Source organism: Peromyscus leucopus, chromosome 9 (assembly GCF_004664715.2).
Source record: "Peromyscus leucopus breed LL Stock chromosome 9, UCI_PerLeu_2.1, whole genome shotgun sequence".
NCBI classification, from domain to species: domain Eukaryota; kingdom Metazoa; phylum Chordata; class Mammalia; order Rodentia; family Cricetidae; genus Peromyscus; species Peromyscus leucopus.
The window spans coordinates 65,860,691-65,882,238 of record NC_051070.1 but is presented as its reverse complement, the minus strand read 5'-3'; the positions used below and the strand labels follow the sequence as shown (position 1 = coordinate 65,882,238).

The 21,548-nt window shown below is 41.0% G+C and overlaps 1 protein-coding gene across 2 annotated transcripts in view; it reads right to left on the bottom strand.

The window, feature by feature from the left end:
• Positions 1 to 21,548, bottom strand: part of Xpo4 (exportin 4) — a 91,818-nt gene that overhangs the window by 1,800 nt on the left and 68,470 nt on the right. For both annotated transcript variants that reach the window (XM_028870410.2, XM_028870411.1), the window contains exons 10-22: positions 20,964 to 21,140; positions 20,098 to 20,240; positions 19,537 to 19,682; positions 18,468 to 18,645; positions 13,693 to 13,852; positions 12,980 to 13,149; positions 10,808 to 10,982; positions 7,210 to 7,503; positions 6,295 to 6,475; positions 4,492 to 4,610; positions 3,166 to 3,296; positions 2,352 to 2,469; positions 1,021 to 1,113 (exon numbers count right to left, since the gene is read on the bottom strand). In XM_028870410.2, the coding sequence (XP_028726243.1) occupies positions 1,021 to 1,113; positions 2,352 to 2,469; positions 3,166 to 3,296; positions 4,492 to 4,610; positions 6,295 to 6,475; positions 7,210 to 7,503; positions 10,808 to 10,982; positions 12,980 to 13,149; positions 13,693 to 13,852; positions 18,468 to 18,645; positions 19,537 to 19,682; positions 20,098 to 20,240; positions 20,964 to 21,140 (2,085 nt within the window). The remainder of the gene's footprint in view (positions 1 to 1,020; positions 1,114 to 2,351; positions 2,470 to 3,165; positions 3,297 to 4,491; positions 4,611 to 6,294; positions 6,476 to 7,209; positions 7,504 to 10,807; positions 10,983 to 12,979; positions 13,150 to 13,692; positions 13,853 to 18,467; positions 18,646 to 19,536; positions 19,683 to 20,097; positions 20,241 to 20,963; positions 21,141 to 21,548) is intronic.

Here is a 21,548-nt window from a genome sequence, read left to right as displayed (position 1 = left end):
GTAGTACCCTGGGTCTGGGGTCTATCACTTTGTGTGTAAACAACTGGCAGAGTTGGTTCTCTACTTCTACCATGAATGTAGAACTCAAAGATTGAACTCAGGTGGTCAGGCTTGGTGGCGAGTACCTGAAGTGCCTCTGAGCCACCCTCCTGCCCTCCCCCCCCATCCCAGTTTCTCTATGAGGTACACAGTCTAAGACAGTGGACAAGGAGATCAGAATGCACTGGCTTACGCCCACAGGGAAGGAAGCCCATTGTCTTAGTAACCCAGATGTCAGAAAGGAGCACACACTGAAAGGAAATACATGGAGGAAGCTGCCACAGGAGCACAGTACAAGAAATGGAGCTCTAGAGCCCCTTCAGCCTGGGGCACACACGGCACATAATGGCTAGAAGGGGGCTTTACATGCTAGGATCTGAAAACTACTGGCTTTAGGAAGGCAGCTTCTCCCACCAATCACTTGGCCATACTAAAAGGTATAAAGTAATGGAAGATCAGGCAGCACCCTCCCCACCTTGTTCCTTTGTACACTGGATAGGCATTTCATCAGGATTAGGAGGCAAGTGAGCTTCTCTTACATTAATCCCACAGGAATGATGGGTTAAGATCTTAAAGGTTCAACAAAATACGTAACACATTGTTTTCGAAACACTAAACAAAGTAATACTCTATTCTTTACACTCTCTGAAGGCAAACTCCTGCTCCCACTTGGATGCATCTTTCCACTTTTATGAAATCTGAGTTTCTCAAAGATAGCAATCACTGTGTACATGTACCTGGCTCCTAGCACAGATGATTAAAGCTAAGCTTTTAGGAGGGAACTGTGACAAAGAATGGCTCATAACAGAGAAGGAAAATAAATTCTTGTGATTTGACAGATTGTCAGATAAATACAAGATACAATCATAGAGCTCATGAGGGAGCTGAGAATCACTGAATCAAGGACATGGAACTGGGTCTCTGAGTCCTAGTTCTGGATCCACAAAGAACTGGAGGACCTGAGAGAGGGGTGTCCAGTACCTGGTGCAAACAAACCAACGTGTAGAATGCTTCTCCAGCTGCAGTAGTCATCTCTGTGTTGTGCTTCTGCAGTACCAGCATATCAAAAACCAGCTGAAATTACACAATAAGATAGAGCTTTAAAATAGAGGATAATTATTTAAAACTCTAGTCCCTCCCTGCCTGAAAAAGGGATGGCAGTTATAGTTTATTTATTACATTAACCAGTTAATTATTAAATCATTTTTTTTAAATCTAAGGAAAATATGCAGATGTTATTTTCTGTGGAATCTAAAAAAGTAACAAATTCCCCATATTTACAACGTCACTCAAGAACACAAAACAGAAGTGGAAGAGAACATGCTCCTGAAGAACTGGTCTCCAGGGGGGGAAAAAAAACAGTGAACAAAGCTGTGATGTGCACACCTTTAACCCTATCACTCAAGAGGCAGAGGCAAGAGAATCTCTGAGTTCAAGGCCAGCCTGGTCTACAGAGCAAGTTCTAGGACAGCCAGGGATATACAGAGAAAATTTGTCTGAAAAAGCCAAAACCAAACCAAACCAAATCCATCTGGGTGGTGGTGGCTCAAGCCTTTAATCCCAACACTTAGGAGGCAGAGCCAGGTGGATCTCTGTGAGTTTGAGGCCAGCCTGGGCTACAGAGTGAGTTCCAGGACAGGTACCAAAACTACATAGAGAAACCCTGTCTCGAAAAACAAACAAAACAAAATCCATATACACTTGAACCAGGAATTTTATGGACCTGGCAAGATGGTTAAGAGCATTGGCTGCCCTTCCAGGGGATTCTGGTTGGTTCCCAGCATTCACACAGTAGCTCACAATTGTCTGTAAACCTAGTTCCAGGGGATCTGATGTCCTTTTCTGGTTTCCACAGGCACCAGGCATTCATGTCGTACAAAGACATTCATCTAGACAAAACACCCATACATATAAAAATAAAAAAGTCCCCTCTTGGGCTGAAGAAATGGCTCAGAGGTTAAGAGTGCTGGTTGCTCTTCCAGAGGTCCTGAGTTTAATTCCAAGCAACTACATGGAGGCTCACAACCATCTATAATGAGATCTGGTGCCCTCTTCTGGTGTGCATGAAGACAGGTCACTCACACACACACACACACACACACACACACACACACACACACACACACACACACTTAAAGCCCCCTTCTTTTTACTTTGAGATGAGGTCCTGCTAAATTGCTCGGGTTGGCTTTGAACTCACTCTGTAACTGAGGCAATACTCCTTCATTAGCCTCATTAGCTGGCATGGCAGGCAAGTACCACTCAGCTTGGCTAAGAAGATGATTCTCCAAGCTATCCACCAAATACCTTACCTTAAGGAAGTGCCGAGTTGCTAGAAAAAGAGGTGAATCTGTTTCTTGTGCTTTAGCACATTGTTCGGCTAATGGTGTCAAAGCCTCGAGGCAGAGCTGGCACACTTCTGAACTCATTCTGAACACAATGGTCAAAGAGCAAACTATATGAGACACACCCGACAACATAAAAGATCAAAAAAGTGTCAGCTACATTATACACGTGACTATATGTAGAAATGAATATAGATGGTGGGGGTAGACCAGACAGCAATGTCTTAACTGAGTTAGGAAAGAAATATTTCCATATTAAATGGCTTCTGAGAGTACTGCATATAGGTCTAGTGATGTCTAGCTTGTTTCTGCAGATGCTCTCACAGATAATGACATTATAATGCCAACAAGCTAAGACTAGATAACTAGCTACAATACATCACATGACCTAATGAAGGAACGACTTTAAGACAAGGTACCAGGTGTTACATGTATGAAAGGAAATGATCATGCAAATCCACAAAAGAAACAGAATTAGAGCTGGGCATGGCAGTGCAAACCTTTGATCCCAGCACTTGGGAGGCAGAGACAGATGGATCTTTCAGCCTGGGGGCCAGCATGGTGTACAGAGTGAGTTCTTGGACAACCAGGACTGAAACTCTGTCTCAAGGGGGAAAAAAGACAAAAAGAAAGAAAGGAGAGAAAGAGTGAGGGAGAGAGTTAAAGCCACAAAGATAGGTTTTTGAAGAAATAAAATTAAACTATAAAAGAAAACCAATCACTTAAAAAACATTCAACAAGAATCCCCCTCCTTGAATAACAAAGTTCATTTAAAGGATACGATGTCATTCCTAGTTCCAGGGAATACATCAGACTCTTAAACAGATCCTCAGGAAGCTGGGGTATTTTTTCAGGAAAAATCTCACAAATAAATGTGATCAACTTGTAGTATTGATTACAAAGGGTTGGAAACTGAAAAAGAAACATTAAATATTTTTATGTTCAATACTATCTAATAAAATGAAATGACTAACAAGCTTTTAAGTAGTATAATGATTTCTCTAAGATGTATACAATATATAGAAACATTAAGCCCTAAAGAAATATAAAATAAGTTATAGTAAAGGGAATCTTTCAGTTCTTTCAGTAGCTGTTATCAAAAATACATAGTAGAAAGAATTATCTTCTGGAAGGTTAATAGGAGATACAGACAAGTTCTGATATTCTATGTTGGCCCTAAACAAATAGACAAGGCAGTTAAACAAAAACTAAATGATCTGGGAACAAAGTCCTTTGTTAATGTGTTAATCAGTACTTTTCATCCGTCTACTTGGACAGCTCTGAAGAGCTGAGTGGAAAGTAGTCAATCTAGTTTAGCCAGAGAAAATGTGCACCAAATGTTTACGACGGCTGACTTAATGGAACACACAGGCACTAAAAGCAAACCAGCGTACAAAGCTGAATAAACGCTCGCCCTAAGAGTTGTTACAAAACCCTAGGTTCATGGGTTGGCAGGAACTGCCCAATAGACATTCCTCAGGGAGGAATGTACATGGGGAGAGCCTAGGGAGGCACCCCAACATTTCTGATCCTCACAACTCAGATGCTTGCTTCTGCTCCCCCCGCCCACTACATCTCCTCCACACCCTTTATCACAAACAGGAGTATACACACGTGCATAGGATACACTCACAGATACACACACACCCTTCTTTCTTCTTCAGTGTGTCCTTGTTCTTGATCTTATCCATCTGTGATAACTTACAACAAAAGACCTCTCCCCTATAGCACTTCTGGAAGGAGTAAAGGGCAACCTCAGTGGCCACGACCCTCAATACCAACTGGTAGAACCAAGGCACAATATAGTCATAATGTGCAAAAATTTTTAAATGACCTTGGTTTCTACCATCCCATTTCTACATGCACAGGCTTGGAAAATACCCACCATGGCTGGCTCCTTTGGTTGAAAATGAAGTTTAAAAACAAAATGACAAATTCTAAAGAGAATTAAAATTGCTAGCAGAACTGTTTTCCTGTGGTACTTCCTGATGAAATGAGTCACCTGTACACATACGACTAGGGCATGTGTACTGAGAGATGAGCACAGTAAACTGTAGTAGAAATACAAAACTGTTAATACTCTTCATGTTCATATTATTTTAATTACCTTCAAAAGATCTTGTGACATTAAGGGCAGAATTAGGTTTACTCCATATAAAACGACATCAGCTGCCGATACAGATCTGCCTGCTGCTTGTCCTGGTTCATGTCCTCTAAATACTTCATCTATCAAAATAAAAAGCATACTTGTATAGTCATAACTTAAATCTCCAAAGCTCATATTCCTTTATGAAAACACAAATATAGTCAAGCTCAAAGACCCAAGAAACCCATTAATGAATAACAGAGAAATCTGATAAGCCCAGCCCATGCCATCCTTTTGTATTATTTGTTAGGGAATCTTAGTACCTGATACAGTAATAGTGGATAAGTAAGGGCAAGAGACATTCTAGAAATCAAAGTTAACACTTTTAATGCCTTGGCATTTCACTTCAGCACCTCCAGCTAACTTGGATAAGCCTGTTGAACTGTTGAACTGTGAAACTAACAGGGCACACATTGAACAAGAAAAATGAACCAAAAAAGTCAACAGAGCAAGAACAATCTCAAGGACTAGACACAGTGACTAATGTGGGCTGCTAGAAGCTTAGGGAACCTTGAAGAAATCAAAAACTCTCTCTGACTAGGAATGGCTGCACACCCTGAGGCAATGCTCCTATGGTGTTTTCTCTTATAAACAACCCACTTCTCGCAGGTTTGAAGGCAAAGCTGGCAGCAGGGAAAGCTCACTAGGAAGGGAGAGCCAACGTGGGGAACTTGCCCTGGAGGCAAGGGGAAACAGTTAAAGGCACTGGTGCACACAGCCCTCCCCCTCTTGTTTCTGAAGCAGCTGCACTTCTTCCTGCCTGTCCCTCTGAGAATAACCTTGGAGAACAAGCAAGAAAGTTCAGTAATAGTGGAGGCAAACTGCACAAATGAACAAGCTTTACTGACTGATCAAGCTCTTGTCTGTAAATACAGTTATTTTTTAAATCTACTAATTGCCAAGCAAGACACAAAGGTCTTTATTATTGTACCCACTGATAGCAGAAAGGCAGAAATTAGCTTTCTATCCCCGTATTATGCTATAGGAGAACCATGTTAGATAGCCTATCGAGTCTGGAATCCAGTACTTCTTGCCCCAATGGGATTTCCCATGCTGTATCCATAAAGTGCTGGGTTTGATGGGCAATCATCTCAAAGGACAATGGAAGAGACAATGAAATTCCCTCTAAAGCAGTGGTTCTCAACCTTCCTAATGCTGCGACCCTTTAATACAGTTCTTCATGCTGTAGTTACGGCCAACAATAGAGTTATTTCATTGCTAAGTCATAACTGTAATTTGCCACTCCTATAAATCATAATGTAACTATCTGATATGCAGGATAGCTACTGCAGGGGTCACAACCCACAGGTTGAGAACCATTGCTCTATACACATACAAGGATTTGAACATGAATTCAAACTTATTAGTTACATGCACATGGGTGAGCAACCTAATGACTCTATGCTGTTACCTCATCAGTACAGTGAGAATTAGCAACAGCACCTGCTGCATGGCATTGTGAGAAAAGGAGCACTTGGCATTCAGTAAGAACTGCAAAACCAACCGGGGAGAAAAGAAGGCAGAAGCCATTTTTCCTTTAGATAAAAAGCATCTGTGTGATAGTTGTGTAATAAGTTGATTGTTGTACAGAAAAAAAGAACTAACTAAAAGTTCATGTTCATACTGAAAAGTAGACCAGGGAAGGATTTCACCTCCACCTTCATTTCAACCAAAGGGAGTTACTTCCATTTGTTTTGTGAAACTGAACTCCCTCTAGAGAGAACAACTTGTAGGGTTAACAACAACTACTCCAAGAGCCTTTACCTGTGTCGCTGAAATCTATGAACTCCTTGGAGAGAAGGTTAGTGAGAAGCTCCATAATGAGAAGCAGGTCCTGGTACTGCTCTTCTTCTGCTGTGACATCTATCCTTTGCCGCCCTAGATTATTCTTAGAATACACTTGTAACAAAGTAAGGCAGGCTTCATATAAATGCATAGCTTTGGACTGTAAGAAAATAGGAAGAGTGATATTACTTGGTAGGATCTAGTAGATAGGCCAAAGTTTCAATCTACTCTAAATTATAACAGCAGCTCTATGTTAACAATATCGAAGGGCTGAAAGTTGGCCCTGACCACCTGACCACCTGTGTGCAGATCCCTGGTGGTGGATGCTTGTGATCCTAGTACCAGGGGAGGAGACAAGAGGGCCTTGCTGGCATGCTTGGATTGGTGAGCTGTAGGATGAGTCCTTATCTCAGAAAGCAAGGTGGTGAAAAATACAGGAAGATACCTACCCTTGACCTCTGACTGGCAGGCAGGCAGGCACGCGCACACACACACACACACACACACACACACACACACACACACACACACACATACACACACATAGCATTAACAATAATAAAAAGAGCTGGACGTGGTATTATAGGCCTTTAATCTGAGCACGTGGGAGGCAGAGGAAGATGGGGAGCTCTGTGAGTTTAAGGCCAGCCTTACAAAACAAAACAACTAAACAACTAAAGATCAAGGATACTTATAGTAAGAGTACAGCTATATTTAATATATTAGCCCTTCTCTAACAATAAAATTTTGGAGTTAGAACTTATATTCATTCCACATGACTTCCTATTTTGGAGAAATAAAAATATGCATTAAATGTGAAACAAAAAATGGAGAATCATTACTTCAAAAACTTGTAATCCTGAAGGAATAAAAAAAACCCTAGAAAGTGCTTACCTCTCCAAGATAGCATATTTGTTTATGTGCAACTTCAACAAAAACTTCTATAATGAGATTGACAGTTTCTGGAGTATTTTTGTAAACTTCCATCAACCCAATGCAATTGTTAAGGAAGTCCATTAAAAAATTAAAAAGAATGGCTACATTGTCGATCTGTGTGGCCTCAGCAATGCCACACAGGGCCTCCAGCGTGGCAGTGATCTCCTGCTTGACTTCCTCCTGCTGACACATCTGCTGGAAGTTCTCTTGGTTTATCACTCTCAGGAACCGCTGCTGGAGAGGCTGAAGAACCTGTGGAGGCATATCACAGCATGACCTTCCTGACACGTACACCGAGTTCCTCAACTTGGATGAACATTTGGTTCCTGATTTTTTTTTTTTTTCTGAGACAGGGTTTTTCTGTGAAATAGTCCTAGGTGTCCTGGAACTTGCTCTGTAGACCAGGCTGGCCTAACAACTTACAGGGATCCACCTAAATGTGTGCGCCATCACAACTGGCTCCCAAAATATTTTTATTGGAACAGGCTGAACACATATAACAAGGACTATCTGAACCACTAAGTTTCCTACCCTTAAGTCTTTGAAACAGGGTCTTACTAGGAAGCCCAGGCTGATCTCAATTTCTCAGGGCTCCAGTCTCTAACTCCTACGTGCTGGAATTACAGGTTTGAGGTACATTGTCTATTCTGAAAATCTTCGTACCTTGTGCCATATACATAAAAATGACACCCAAGTCACAGAATAGGGTTCTTTAAATGTCATTCTTTAAAAATTTTTGGTTTTTTTAATACTTTTATTCTTTCATAACTTCTTTGTTTTTATTGCGCATGTGCGTTGATATTGAGTATCCACTTTACTGAGGCAAGGTATCTTGATTAATGCAGAGCTCGCTAATTTGGCCAATCTAGGTATCCAGTGATCCATCCTCTTTCTTACAAGCCCTAGGATTTGAAGTGAACCTTCATGCACACCCAGCTTCTTATGTGCTGCTGGCCATCTGAACTCTGGTCCTCGTATTTGTGGGGCAGGTGCTCTATTCACTCAGCCATTTCTCTAGGCTCTATTTGTTTTCCAGTAGTCTCACTGTGTTCCTGCTTGGCCTCAAACTGGTGTCAATCCTCTCTTGCCTCTGCTTCAGAAGGAATGAGATTATAGGGGTGTGTGTGTGTGTGTGCATGCACACATGCATGTATACTACATTTAGTTCATTCTTTGAATGCTGCCACGTCTCTCCACATTTTTCTAGGTGACTGGCCAAAGAATCATAAAAATTGAAAAAATAAAATCAGAACTCCTCAGTAGGGAATCACCAAACCTTTTCTCCCAAGGCCAGAAAGTAAGTACTGTATACGCTGCACTTCAGTGGAGCCATATAAACACTGAGCAGGAACTCAGTGAAGGCTTAGCTATACAAACAGCAGCCAGTCTTCCATTTTCTAATACAATACAGTTAAAAATATAAGGTCCTTGTCTTTTTTCTTTTTTTCCTTCTTCTTCCTCCCTTCCCTTACAATTCTTGGTATAAAATACAACTTCAGATAATCAGTCCTGCTCTGGGTGTTTATAGGGCTGAAGAAATGGCTCAGTTGGTAAGGCACTTTGCCACATATGGTGGTTTGAGTGAGAATGAGCCCCATAGGCTCATATATTTGAATGTTTGATTCCAAATAGTTGGTGGAACTGTTTGGTAAGGATTAGAAGGTGTAGCCTTGTTGGAGGAGGTGTGTCACCCCACACCACTACTAGTTTGCCTCTCTCTGCCTCATGGTTGTTGTCTCAACATGTGAACTATAGCTCCAGTGCCATACCTGCCTCCTGTTGTCATGCTCCCTGCCATGATGGTCATGGACTCATCCTCTGAAACTGTAAGCAAGCCCCCAATTAAATGCTTTCTTTTGTAAGTTGCCTTTGTCATGGTGTATTTTCACAGCAATAGAACAGAAAAGCAAGCAAGTCCCCACATAAAGGATGAGACCTGAGTCCAAACCCAAGCAAGCACTTACATAGAAGCTGAGTGCCTATAATCCTGGTGTAGGGGAGACAGAGACAAGACTGGAGTTTGTTGGCCAGATAGTCTAGCTGAAATCAGTTTCAGATACAGCGAGAGATCTTCTCTCAAACATTGAAAGCAACTGAGGAAGATAACTATGGCCAACCTCTGGCTACATGTGTACACTTGTATGTGGTAGATATATGCACATACATGCAGGTGCTCACAGAACCAGAGGCATCAGGTCTTCTAGACCTGGAGTTACAGGAAGCTAGGAGCCACGCAAAGTAGATGCTGGGAGCCAAATCTGTGTCTTCAGGAAGAGTGTTCTTAAACACTAAACCATTTCTATGGACCCAGGGGAGAATGAAAAAAAAAAAAAAAGTCAGCCTGTTTTACCTTAGCTATGAAGTCATAGATACTACCTTCACAGATATTATGAACATTTTAGGCTGGGTGGTGGTGGTGCACACCTTTAATCCCAGCACTTGGGAGGCAGAGACAGGCGGACCTCTGTGAGTTTAAGGCCAGCCTGGTCTATAGAGGGAGTTCCAGGACAGCCAGGGATACACAGAGAAAACATATCTTGAAAGACCAAGAGGGAGGGAGAGAATACTTTAGAAAGAAGTCAGATCTCTACATATACACCTGAGTCAAGATATAAATTATTACAGAAGGTGCCCACGCTATGGGTTGAATTAGAACCCCAGAAAGTGACCTCATTTGAACAAACTGAGATGCAGTAAGTCAGGATTCAGTCATTGTGGAGAGTGTACCTCTACCCCAAATCAGTGTCTTACAGACTGAGGAAACTAGGATGCAGAGTACACAGAGGACCTGCAGACAAAGGAGTGCTAAAAGCTGTCACTAACTCCCAGAAACCACAGACTCTTCGTGGCAGACCATAGAAAGGATGCTATGAACACCTTCCTTGGACATTTAGGAAGCCTCCTAAATGCAAGACAGTGAGAATCTGTTCCTTAGGCCACTGTGGTAAGAGAAGTGCCAGGAAACAAACACACTAGAATTTGCATCTCCTTTTCTTTTTCTTTCTTTTTTTTCCAATACAGGGTTTCTCTGTGTAGATTTGCGCCTTTCCTGGAACTCACTAGGTAGCCCAGTCTGGCCTCGAACTCACAGACATCCACCTGCCTCTGCCTCCTGAGTGCTGGGATTAAAGGCGTGCACTGCCACCACCTCCAGCTGCATCCCCTTTTCAAGGCAAAGAATGCCTGTAGTTCTTCATGTAACGGTTTTTTCTTTCGGTTTTTGGGACAGGCTGACTAGCCTGAGGCCTTGGCATGCTAATGCCACTCTCTAAGATATTCACTGTGCTTTTCCCACTCTGATAAAGATACACCAATTCATTCCCTCATCTGCGTTGGGGAAAAATGTACGTGAAGCATAGAAAGCATTAGCAACACCCAATGTGTTGAACAAGCATGGCTGGGTAAGTCCTGAGACAGTATTTATCAAGTAATAAGAGTGAAATGGTTGATGAGGAGGAAGAACACGAGATGAGTTATTGCTGAGGTGTTTATGTCTCCAGACTATTCTCTAACATCTGTAGGATGACAGAAGAATCAAAAGAGAAGGGATTTTTACCTCCGTCCAATACTGTTGCTTGGTTTCTGTGTCCATATGTGCAAAGCCTCCTAAAACCAGGGCCTTCATCAGTGTCCTCTGCACTGGGCTGGACAGGAAATTAAGAGGTGGGCTTCGGCTTGCAAACTGCTTTGCTAGGTTCCACCAGTTTTCACACTGAATTACTAAGTTTGCCCTACAGGTAGGAATAGTAAAAAGTTGTATTTTGTTCATACATATATATCTACATACATAAATAACAACTGGACAGGGTTGGAGAGTGACTATGGCAAAGGACCTGGGCTCAGTTCCCAGCACTCACATGGTGGTTCACAGCCACCTGTAACTCCAGTTTTTGGGGATCTGATGGTCTCTCCAGGCATTTGTAGACATGTGGCACACATGAACTCATGCAGGCAACACATACATTAAAGGGGGGGGGGGAGGAGACATTTAATTTTAAAATCTGCTAAGGCAAGACCCTACTGTGTTACTCCGATTGGCCACTTTATTGCAATCTTTCTGCCTCAGCCTCCCGAGGACTGAGAATATGGTATACCTGGATGTAATTCTTAAAAATGTTTTATTTGTGTGGGTATGTGTGTCTGTATGTGACAAGTGTACAGGTGCTTGTAGCAGCCAGAAGATGACACTGGGTCCGTCTTCTGGAGCTGGAGTTTCAGTTGTGAGCCACCCAACATGGGAACCAAACCTGGGTTCTCTGGCAGCTCTTAATTGCTGAGCCGTCTCTCCAGCTCATGAATGTAATTTTTAAAGAACAGCATCATAAGCTCACATGGACTCTGGAATTACATTGGTCTTCATTTCAATCCCAACAATTGCTCAAGAACATAGAATTTTATACTTAATTTTTTCATCATCAATTTTCTGACTGTAAAATGAGAATGGCTGTATAGCCATTTTCTTGTGAAGGGAGGAAGAGGTTCAGGTAACTTCTAAGAAAGCCCATCTCTCAGGTTCTATCTGTGGTGATCAACTGCTGGCTAAGCGGACTCTTTAGTGCTCTGGCTGCCCCCAACTGTGCAAGGGGCTCCAGTGGTAAGCTGTCGTGAGAGTCACCCAGTGGAGGAGTGTGCTTTTTGGTGATGCAGCTGACCTGCAAATAACCCTGCACCCACATTCCTGGAGGTAACTCTAATACATTCACTGCTCCAACAAACTGGCTTGTTCTTGGTCTGTTGCTGCCTTCTCTACTCCAAAGAGATAGAATCAGATTCTCTGGGGAAAACAAGGTGACAGGTACAGCTCTGAATCTCATGCTCATGTGAGATCCTTTATGTGCAACACTCAAAGTCAATAGCATTAACAATAATAATATTCCTATGCAGTAAGAAAAATACAATTTCGGGGTTGGGGATTTAGCTCAGTGGTAGAGCACTTGCCTAGCAAGTGCAAGGCCCTGGGTTCGGTCCTCAGCTCCGGAAAGGAAAAAAAATACAATTTTCTATAGAAAGTACAAAAAAAGTTTAACTTTGTAACATCAGTTTAAACATTTATTGATTCCCAATAAATAGAATCACTGAGCCAGGCAGTGGTGGTGCAAGCCTTTAATGCCAGCACTTGGGAGGCAGTGGTAGGCTGATCTCTGAGTTGATGCCAGCCTGGTCAAGGCTAGCTAGGGCTACACAAAGAAACTTTGTCTTGGGAGAAAAAGAAGGGGGGGGGGACACGGACAACTTAGGGGTATGTGTATGTGTGGTGGGACTGAAAAATATCAAATGAGAATATTTAATACATGAAAGTGGGTTTTTAAGAGATTATTATTTTATGTGTATGAGTATTTTGCCTGCATGTATGTCTGTGAACATTGTGTGCTGATACCAAAATAGGCCAGATAAGGGCATCTTTGGAACTGGAGTCACATCCAGTTGTGAGCTATTACTTGTGTGCTAGGATAAAATCCGGGTCTTGTGGAAGAGAAGCCAGTGCTTTTTCTCTGAGAGATCTCTCCAGCTCCTGAAAGTGTTTTAAAAACAGGTTCTCTGATGCCAAAAGCCAGTGCAATTCTCCACCATTACCCGGGGAAGCTGCCATTTGCATCCATAACAACACTGTGATGAGGTTTTAAAAATATTACTCTGAAAATGTAGGGTCTAATTGGGCTTAGATATTGGAACCATCTGCCAGTCACTAAAGAGCGAACTGAAATCTGTGCTCCTTCCCATTCCTTACCTTTCTCTTCTTTCGACCAATGTGACAAGGAGCTGTACAGTGTCATTGGCAAGGTCTTGCTCACTACTCCAGACTGACAGATTGCTGATGACTTTCTGTAAGAGGTAGCCAATAATCCACTGGGAGCCCTCTGTATCTGCGCCAAAGGCTGTGCTCAATGGCAAACTTATCTTAAAAGAGATACATTTTCTAAAGTCAGAAAGATCAGCTAAGAAGCAATCTACAGAAAATCAACAATGAAACTCGCATCAAAGTCTGAGGAGGGGCTCACTTCACATTACTTTATCATTTTTCATTTGTTGAATCAGAAAGATACTCCCCAATCCAGCCATGTTTTTTCAACTAATTTTTCTGTCAGTTTGAGTCTCAGTAATTATTAGCAAACTGATATTTAAAATAAATACAATGCTCTAAGAAAAGTAATACAACAGCACTCCAGTCCCAAGTCTCTCCCAGCTCTTAAACAGTTCTGTCTACATTTTCTTCTTGTTGTTGTTGTTTTTATTTTTCAAGACAGGGCTTCTCTGTGTAGCCCTGGCTGTCCTGGTACTCACTCTGTAGACCTGGTTGGCCTCAAATTCAAAGATCCACCTGCCTCTCCACCAAACCCTGCTAATAGTTCCATTTTCATAAGTGAAACAAACAAAAAATCTTCTTACCTCTAAACCTGCCATCATCATAAACTCAAAAAGTTACTGGTTTTACATCCTTACCTGATCATAGAGTTTTTCATCTACCAGGAGATAAGTCTTGGCCCAGCGTTTTAGAAACCAAACAATATCTTTGCCCATTTGAGGGCTTAGTAGATGAGTGAGATCTGCTCTTATTGCTCGAGATTCAACTTCTGAGACTCTTAGCACAGCAGACAACAGCCTGTGGGGAGAAAACATAAGTTGCTAACCCTATTTTTTTTTTTTTCCCATAAAAATCCTTTTTGTTTCTTTATACCAGGCTATGTGTGGAAATTCCCCCAACAGGGTTGCAGGTAAAGTCCCCACATTATTTCTGGTTTTCCAGAGTCAAGAAAAAGGAGGGATGAGAAGCACCCTCTGCTCAGGCTCTAACTGCAGATGTAAATCTCAGCATCACTGTCTAGAGCATAGTTCCCAATTCAAAATGGAGGAACACATAGAATTAAATGTTCAGAGTCTAAGCCAATTTTTCAGCACTCTTCCTGTAGGCAGTTTAAATTTTTGTATCACAAAAGACAAGTCTGTTATGCATTCAGATCTGAGAATTGACTTATTAGAATGTCTAAGTACTGAGCCTTGCCTACAAATCTCATGATCTTGAATATTGTCTCATAATCTTGATTCCTAATGGTATATTAAAATAAAACCCTTCTCAGAACCATAACACATATTGTTATGGGAATGAGGAAGGAACATACTAGAAATTATATATTTTCAACTTGACTTTAGCCAAAAGACAAGGAGCACAGGTTGTGATAAATGTCAGTGCCTAGACTAAGATTTTAATCCATACAATTTGGTCTCTGTTCCGTTCCTTCTACTCTCAATAGGGCCGAGATCCCTGTGTAATCAAACTGGTGGACATGTGCCTTCTTTATTGACCTTCTCACCAAGAAGTAGTCAGTGCTGGTGCCCACTCTGGCGCTTTGAAAGAGCTCCCTCCCTTGGCTGCCTGGGTACCACTCTCCACCCCACAATCACGTCCCCCTCATCTGTCTGTTTAATGTTTCCAGTCTTTATTGAAGATTCTTCTCTGGACCTTCTTTAATCAGAAAAGTTTCCACCTAAAAACCTCCTCCCCTGCCCCTTACTATTTACATGCTCCTCATAAACCAGTGTTCAAATTTTAGAGTATATGTGAACAAAAAAAACAGAAATCCTAGTAATCTCATGTTTTATCAGTAATGATGAATTGAAAATTTCCCATAAGATTAAACTATATTAAATATAATTTAAAGTCTAACAGAATTTGAAATCAAATGGTTATATTAGGATTTTAAACGTATGCATTGCATTCAGTCTTTGTAGTGTTGACCGCCACTAGTGTCTATTCAAAACAAACACATTTTCCTTTATTTGAACTTTATTTCCTCCAAAAAAATTATTTACCAATTATACCATTTTCTTTGATACAGACATTTACATATTATAATTTTCATGAGTTTCCAATGGTTAAAAAACTGTAAGTATTTTTAAAGGTCTTCTGGATTGACTTACTATTATAATACTTAACAGCATACAGTAGAACAAAATGTAACACAAATTTAAATTATGAAACAATTTCCTCTAGTGCCAGGTCTCCAAGCCAGAAGCTTGTAGATGCTAGGCAAAGTGGTCTCCCACTGAGCTACATTCTCAGTCCAATTTTGAGTATTTCTTGGGGATAACACAGAAGGGTTTTATGTCTCCCACTTAGTTTATATACTTGTGAATGAATATTACTTATTGCCAGAATGAGCCAAAGTTGATCCCTTTCTCATTTAAGAGATGTAAACCCTGGGAAAAACAAAAAAATAAAAACTTACTCCCATTAAAAAATAGAAGTTATTTTCAAACACCAAGTCCATCCACTGTTTGAATTGCAACTCAAGATCAAAAGTCATCCCAGCTGACCCAGTACTGGGCCGCCTTCGGTATTATGTGATGCAATGGACTGCATCATTGGCTACACAGCCATCACCAACAGGCAATTTGGAACTGCCCTTTTCCTTGGTACTCTATGGGCACCCATACACCTGCAAGGCCATAAAGATCAAGTGAACTCAAGCCTTCTGTTGTCGAGTGAAGAAAGGTGACAGGGAAGAAGCCGCAGAGGTCAGGCGGCCCTAGGGGGTCTTCCCTTCTCTACACTGTGCCCAGAAATCAGCAGTCGCCTGGAGAGCTCTCTCAGAAACCCCTCTCAAACTGGAGAGGCAGTTCCCATCTTCTCCCAAGACTGAAAAGTAACTGCTGCCCATGTGCCCTGTCACATCTAACTCCACTTTCCACAAGACAGTGACTACAGAACAGCATACTCCCCTCCTACAACTCCTACCTCGCCTCACCTATGAGAAGCAGTGCCTCTCCACCCCACAATCAGTCACACACAAGTCACACAAGTTCTCTTCTCCTGCCTTGTCCCTGTCACTGCCTGACATTCGGCCTTCTTTCCTTTCATCCTTCAAGTAGCAGTCTGACTGCCAAGTCTCCTGCCAGCAGATCAGGGAAAGCAGGACTCCCATCCACTCTGCTGTACTTTTAAATCCCATCAAAAGGTGGAGCTGAAGAAACAACTGAGCCAAATAATTTATAGTTGTTAAATTTCTTGATCAGAGCCAGGTGGCGGTGGCACATGCCTCTAATCCCAGAACTCGGGAGTCAGAGGCAGGCAGATCTCTGTGAGTTCAAGGCCAGCCTAGTCTACAGAGCAAGATCCAGGACAGGCTCCAAAACTACACGGAGAAACCCTGTCTTGAAAAAAAAATTTCTTGACCAGTACCTGAGTCAAGCATACTGTCATGAATACTTTATATTCCAGGCAGCACTCAGTTTCCAAAATCAGTCCTGTATTACATTTGCATCCCATAACCAAAAGTCAAGATGATGAGTCAGCTCTTAACTAAGTCTCCTAAGCAACAATGCTGTAATCTAGTCTGGATACTGTCATGTTTCTTTGTGAGAACTCTGACTAGATCCTGAGGCAGTCTCCCACTTCCAACACTCACTCATCATGGTAATCAGGGAAAGCGCTGTGATATGTGACTTACCCCCTAGTCAGACCTTACAGTAGCACCCCAATTTTCTTTAGTGCAAAGGTGTCTCACAAGACCTGTAGACCATAACTATTTTCCTCCTTATTTTCACAAGTCCATCTCTTATAAAAACCAATTCCACTCTGTTTACTCCACAATAGCATTCTGGCTGCTGCTCGACCCTAACAGGTACGGCTGGTCTTTGCATGAAGACTTAAGACTTATGAAGAACTCTAAAAGGGGAGTAGCTTTTCCTTGTTTGTTCATGACTGTATCCCATGTGCCCATAAAGTGCCCAACCCATGAAGATACTCCATTCTTTCTTAAATGACAGTTTCTTCAAGAAATATGGACATTTTTAGTGAAGCAAAGGTTGTTTCTCCCATATATCAAATAATCAATTTCACATTAATTCTTTAGATTAAAAAAAAAAAAAAAAAAAAAAAAAACCTAGCTATTACCACATTTGTTTTTCTTTCTTTCTTCTTCCGAGACAGGGTTTCTCTAACAGCTTTGGCTGTCCTGGAACTCGCTCTGTAGACTAGGCTGGCCTCCAACTCACAGAGATCCTTGCCTCTGCTGCCTGAGTGCTGGGATTAAGGGTATGCGCCACCACCGCCCAGCTTACATTTGTTTTTCTAACACTCCATAGTCTGTGCTCTCAAATATGAAAATCATTTCCCTCCACATCGATACCCAGGACTTATAAAAACTGAAAAAGCACCTCTAATACAAGGGAAATGTTCCTGATGGCACTTACTGCAAGAATTAGGACAAAGCACTATGGCAGGGCCCTGAAATGAACAGTCCTAGTCACCAGGATATGAACCAAAGCAAAATGACAAAATCTAATCACAACAGCAACCTCAAAGAAAGAAACCTTTGCTTAAGAATTCTCATATTTAGAGGAAACAAGAGAATGTACTAATAAAGGAAATAAAGTCTCAAACATTTCCTTGGTATCAGCTTAATATTCAAACTTAAAAAAACCAACAACCCAGAAGACTGTATCTTCCCCTGCAGAGGTTTAACTGTCCACATATGTTTGCATTAGAAAATAAAAGTGGGACCAAATCTTGAGTAACTGCAAAAACCAACCAATGCTGTTATCATCCCTACCATCTCCACTGGCCACTGAGAGTCAAGACAATGAAAGACAATGTAAAACTATTTCCAAACCTATTTCTAAGAATACAATTAATTCATATTTACTCTCTTTAGTTTCCCCATCAATAATTAATGAAAACATTGCCAATACAAATAGGAAGATGAAAATGAATCCTCTCAGAGGCACTCTTGCTGTCTTGTAATTGCTGGTGACAGGGCTCTGAATTTGCACATATTTAGGTTAACTTTTTCTGTAATATAATAATGACAGTTTCCCTTAAGAAGCCACTGACACAGTTTCCACATGCATAAGCAATGTATACTTGCTATGGCTCACCTGGTTTCTAAGAACTCTTTTCCCCTTATGAAAGGTGCCTGCACATACATCATTACTGCTTACTGATGGACAAACACTGTGTTCCTAGTAAATTAGAGTGAATGCCGCTTCCAAGTCTTGCATCCAGAATCATTTTACATTTGTTCTTTTCAGTACTGGATAGCCCTGCCAATTCCTGCCAGCGTGCCCTTGCCATCCTTATGTTTCAAGGCTTCTCCAAGTTCTCATTTCTTTCATGTATCCAATTTAAAGCGTACCTACCCCTCCAGTCATCTACCCATCAACTCAGAGTTCATGAGACAGCATAAATTACAAGAGCGCAGCTATAGAGTTCATATTACCTAATCACAGAATCTGTCCTGCTGTACCCTGGGATGGAAGAAGCCTTTTCTCCTGGAGATCCCAAAATTTGAAGTGTTGTATTAATGTCAACTTCAGATGAATGCTTAATGGAATATTCCATTATTTCTGGAGGTATTAGCGGAGTCTCTCCCTGAGTATCATCAGCTAAGAGGTAGCCTTCAGTTTAAAAAAAATTAAAAATGAACACTTAACAAATCTATTTACCAAATTGCACTATAAATGCTTTCAGTTTTGATTTATATACATCACACAGGTTGATGTAAAAGTAAATTATGTTAAACTGTTAATTTCAAGATGAGGTGCAGAAACTGTCAATTTCTCAGAAAATTAAAACCCTCAAAAATACAGCAAAGGTAAAGGACAAATGTTTTAGTCATCAATTTCATAATGCATGGTGACATGTAGGCTTTGAAAACTTGAGTAATTTATTCTGTCAAGTTAATGGGAATTCTGCTATTATATCAGGAATCTATTCATCCATAACTTTTTAAAAGCCAAGTTTCCCCCCCTTGATTACAATATAAAAACACTAATTAGGTCTAGTGGTCAAGGAAAAAGACCCTAAAAGTCAGACTGCCTAGATTTGCATTCTGCCTCCAAAAGTTAACTGCAGTATGACCATTTCTTATACTTTCAGCTTCTTCATCTGTTAGATGGGGAAGATGTTGATGATGATGAATAACACCACTCAGCAATACTAATTCAGTGGGCTACAATGAGATCCAAAGAAAACATCTGGCATACAACAGGCCCTGAATACGATAGCCAGCGGTTTTTAAAATATATATCTATTGCTATGTTAGCAGCAACTATATCCAAGTTTCATTCAATACTATGTATGAACTATATATATTTTATTGTTGTTTGAGACTGGGTCTCCTTACGTAGCCCAAGCTGGCCTCAAATTCACAACCCTTCTATCTCAACCTCCCAAGTGCTGGAATAACACATTCAGCTCTAAACTATTATTCTTAATATATGAGGCTTCTTTTAGAGTGTAAACAGTTTCACTGACAACTACATTCTAAGAAGAAAAAGGCAACTGACCTGTAACTAAAATAAGCCAGTGAATATCTTCGTAGAGATCATCAAGCATTTTGTTGTCAACGGTGCTTGATCCAGGAGAAGCAAGTAACTGTTGCTGATGTCGTTGTAACTGACCATGGAGTCTTGTTACCCTTTCTTCTAATAAACTAAAAAAGAGAGGAAAGAAACAATAGCTTCATAAAGTTCAGGATAGGAAGGCTTAGGATATTTGATAATTTTCATATAACCAAACAACATAAACTAAGATGTTAGCACAAAATGTACATATTCAAAAATATTATGGTACACAACTGTTTTCTAGTGCACTAGAGGAATTATAATCTATATTTTATGACAAGCAATGCTTATGAAAGGCATCTGAAACTGGTTATTCCAAGCCATTTCTCATGGCATGTTTTCCATAATTCCTGCCATCTATGCTGTAGTGCCTGGGCTCCAACTGTATTACCAAGGAATGCAATCATGACATGCTTCTGTCCACTAGATCCAGTGTCCTGGGACACAGGGTGGGGGAACTGTGAACAGAGGGCACTTCTCTGTGGGGTTTCCAGGACTGTGTACCTTGTCAGAAGAGGCATACAGTGTTCGGCAGCAATTCTTCCTAGCATTCCTACACTGGCTAGTTGATCAGAAAACTGATCTCGATCATCTTCTTGAAGTTCACTTATTTCTTCTTCCTCACGAGAGGCCACACCATTGGCAGTCTATTGGTGAGAGGAGGAGAAACAATGAGGAAATGCAGCATCATGTTCCATGAGGCATGTGTGTCTGTGGCCCTGTCAAGTGGCGTCAGGAGGAGCTGGAGCCAACCTGCAGCTACAACTTTCTAGGACTCCTTTCTAACCATGTCAGCAGCCCTGATAGCCATCAAAAGGATAAGGATACCACTGAAGAGAAGGAAAGAAAGAAATGCTCCCCTGTGCACATGGTAACATAGCTACAAACCTACAGTTCACCCTTATACTGGGGATTGACACTTTTCACTAAAACAATGGCATCCTAAGATTCCCTATTCCTCTGAACATAGGATGCTATTAATATAGGATGTATTTAAGATGTTACCAGGGGCCGGGCGGTGGTGGCGCGTGCCTTTAATCCCAGCACTCGGGAGGCAGAGGCAGGCAGATCTTTGTGAGTTCGAGGCCAGCCTGGTCTACAAAATGAGTTCCAGGAAAGGCGCAAAGCTACACAGAGAAACCCTGTCTCGGGAAAAAAAAAAGATGTTACCAGGGAGTGGCTAACTGAAAATTTGAAAAGGAGGTGATCATAAGTAACAGTCCACCTTTGAAGAACCCAGTAGATAAAAGGAACCATTTTTCTCTCATCAAATCTTTGAGGGAACCTATTTCAAATTTCTAGTATTTTATATTGTCTAATATGATTAAATAGAGCCCATGATTTTCCATTCCACCTTGCTTAAAACTTACCAAATTCCTTGTGCCATCTGGAGCAGCAAGGTGGCACTGAATATAGGAATTGAAAACTTGAACCGCATGCTGAGTAAAAAAGCCTTTATGGAAATGCTTGTCATCTTGGACCAAAGTTAGCCAGGACTCCAGCAATTTATCATATGCTTCCATGTATACCATGTCATCCTTATCAAGCTAAAAGGAAAAAGCATTCATAAAACAAATGTCTAGAGAAATAAAATGGGCAGTGCAAGATTTATATAACTATGCACAAAAAACAACTTTAAAAATCATTTTAGAAGAAAATTATTTCCAATTATTAAACATTTATTAAGCTTTCACTAAATTTCAAAAGAAATAATTATTTGGCAATATGGAATTAATGTTTAATTTAGAACACTAACTGCTCAGCGCTTTATGGAAAATATATTTTTAAGTAAAAATAATATTAACTATTTGAAAACTAAGAAAAATGCATATATACCACACACATAGAAATAAATACTTCATTTACGTATGTTTTTCCAGTCCTGGGACAGAATCTTGAGCTTCATGTATGCCAGGCAATCACTCTACCACTGGACTACAAACGTCAACCCCAAC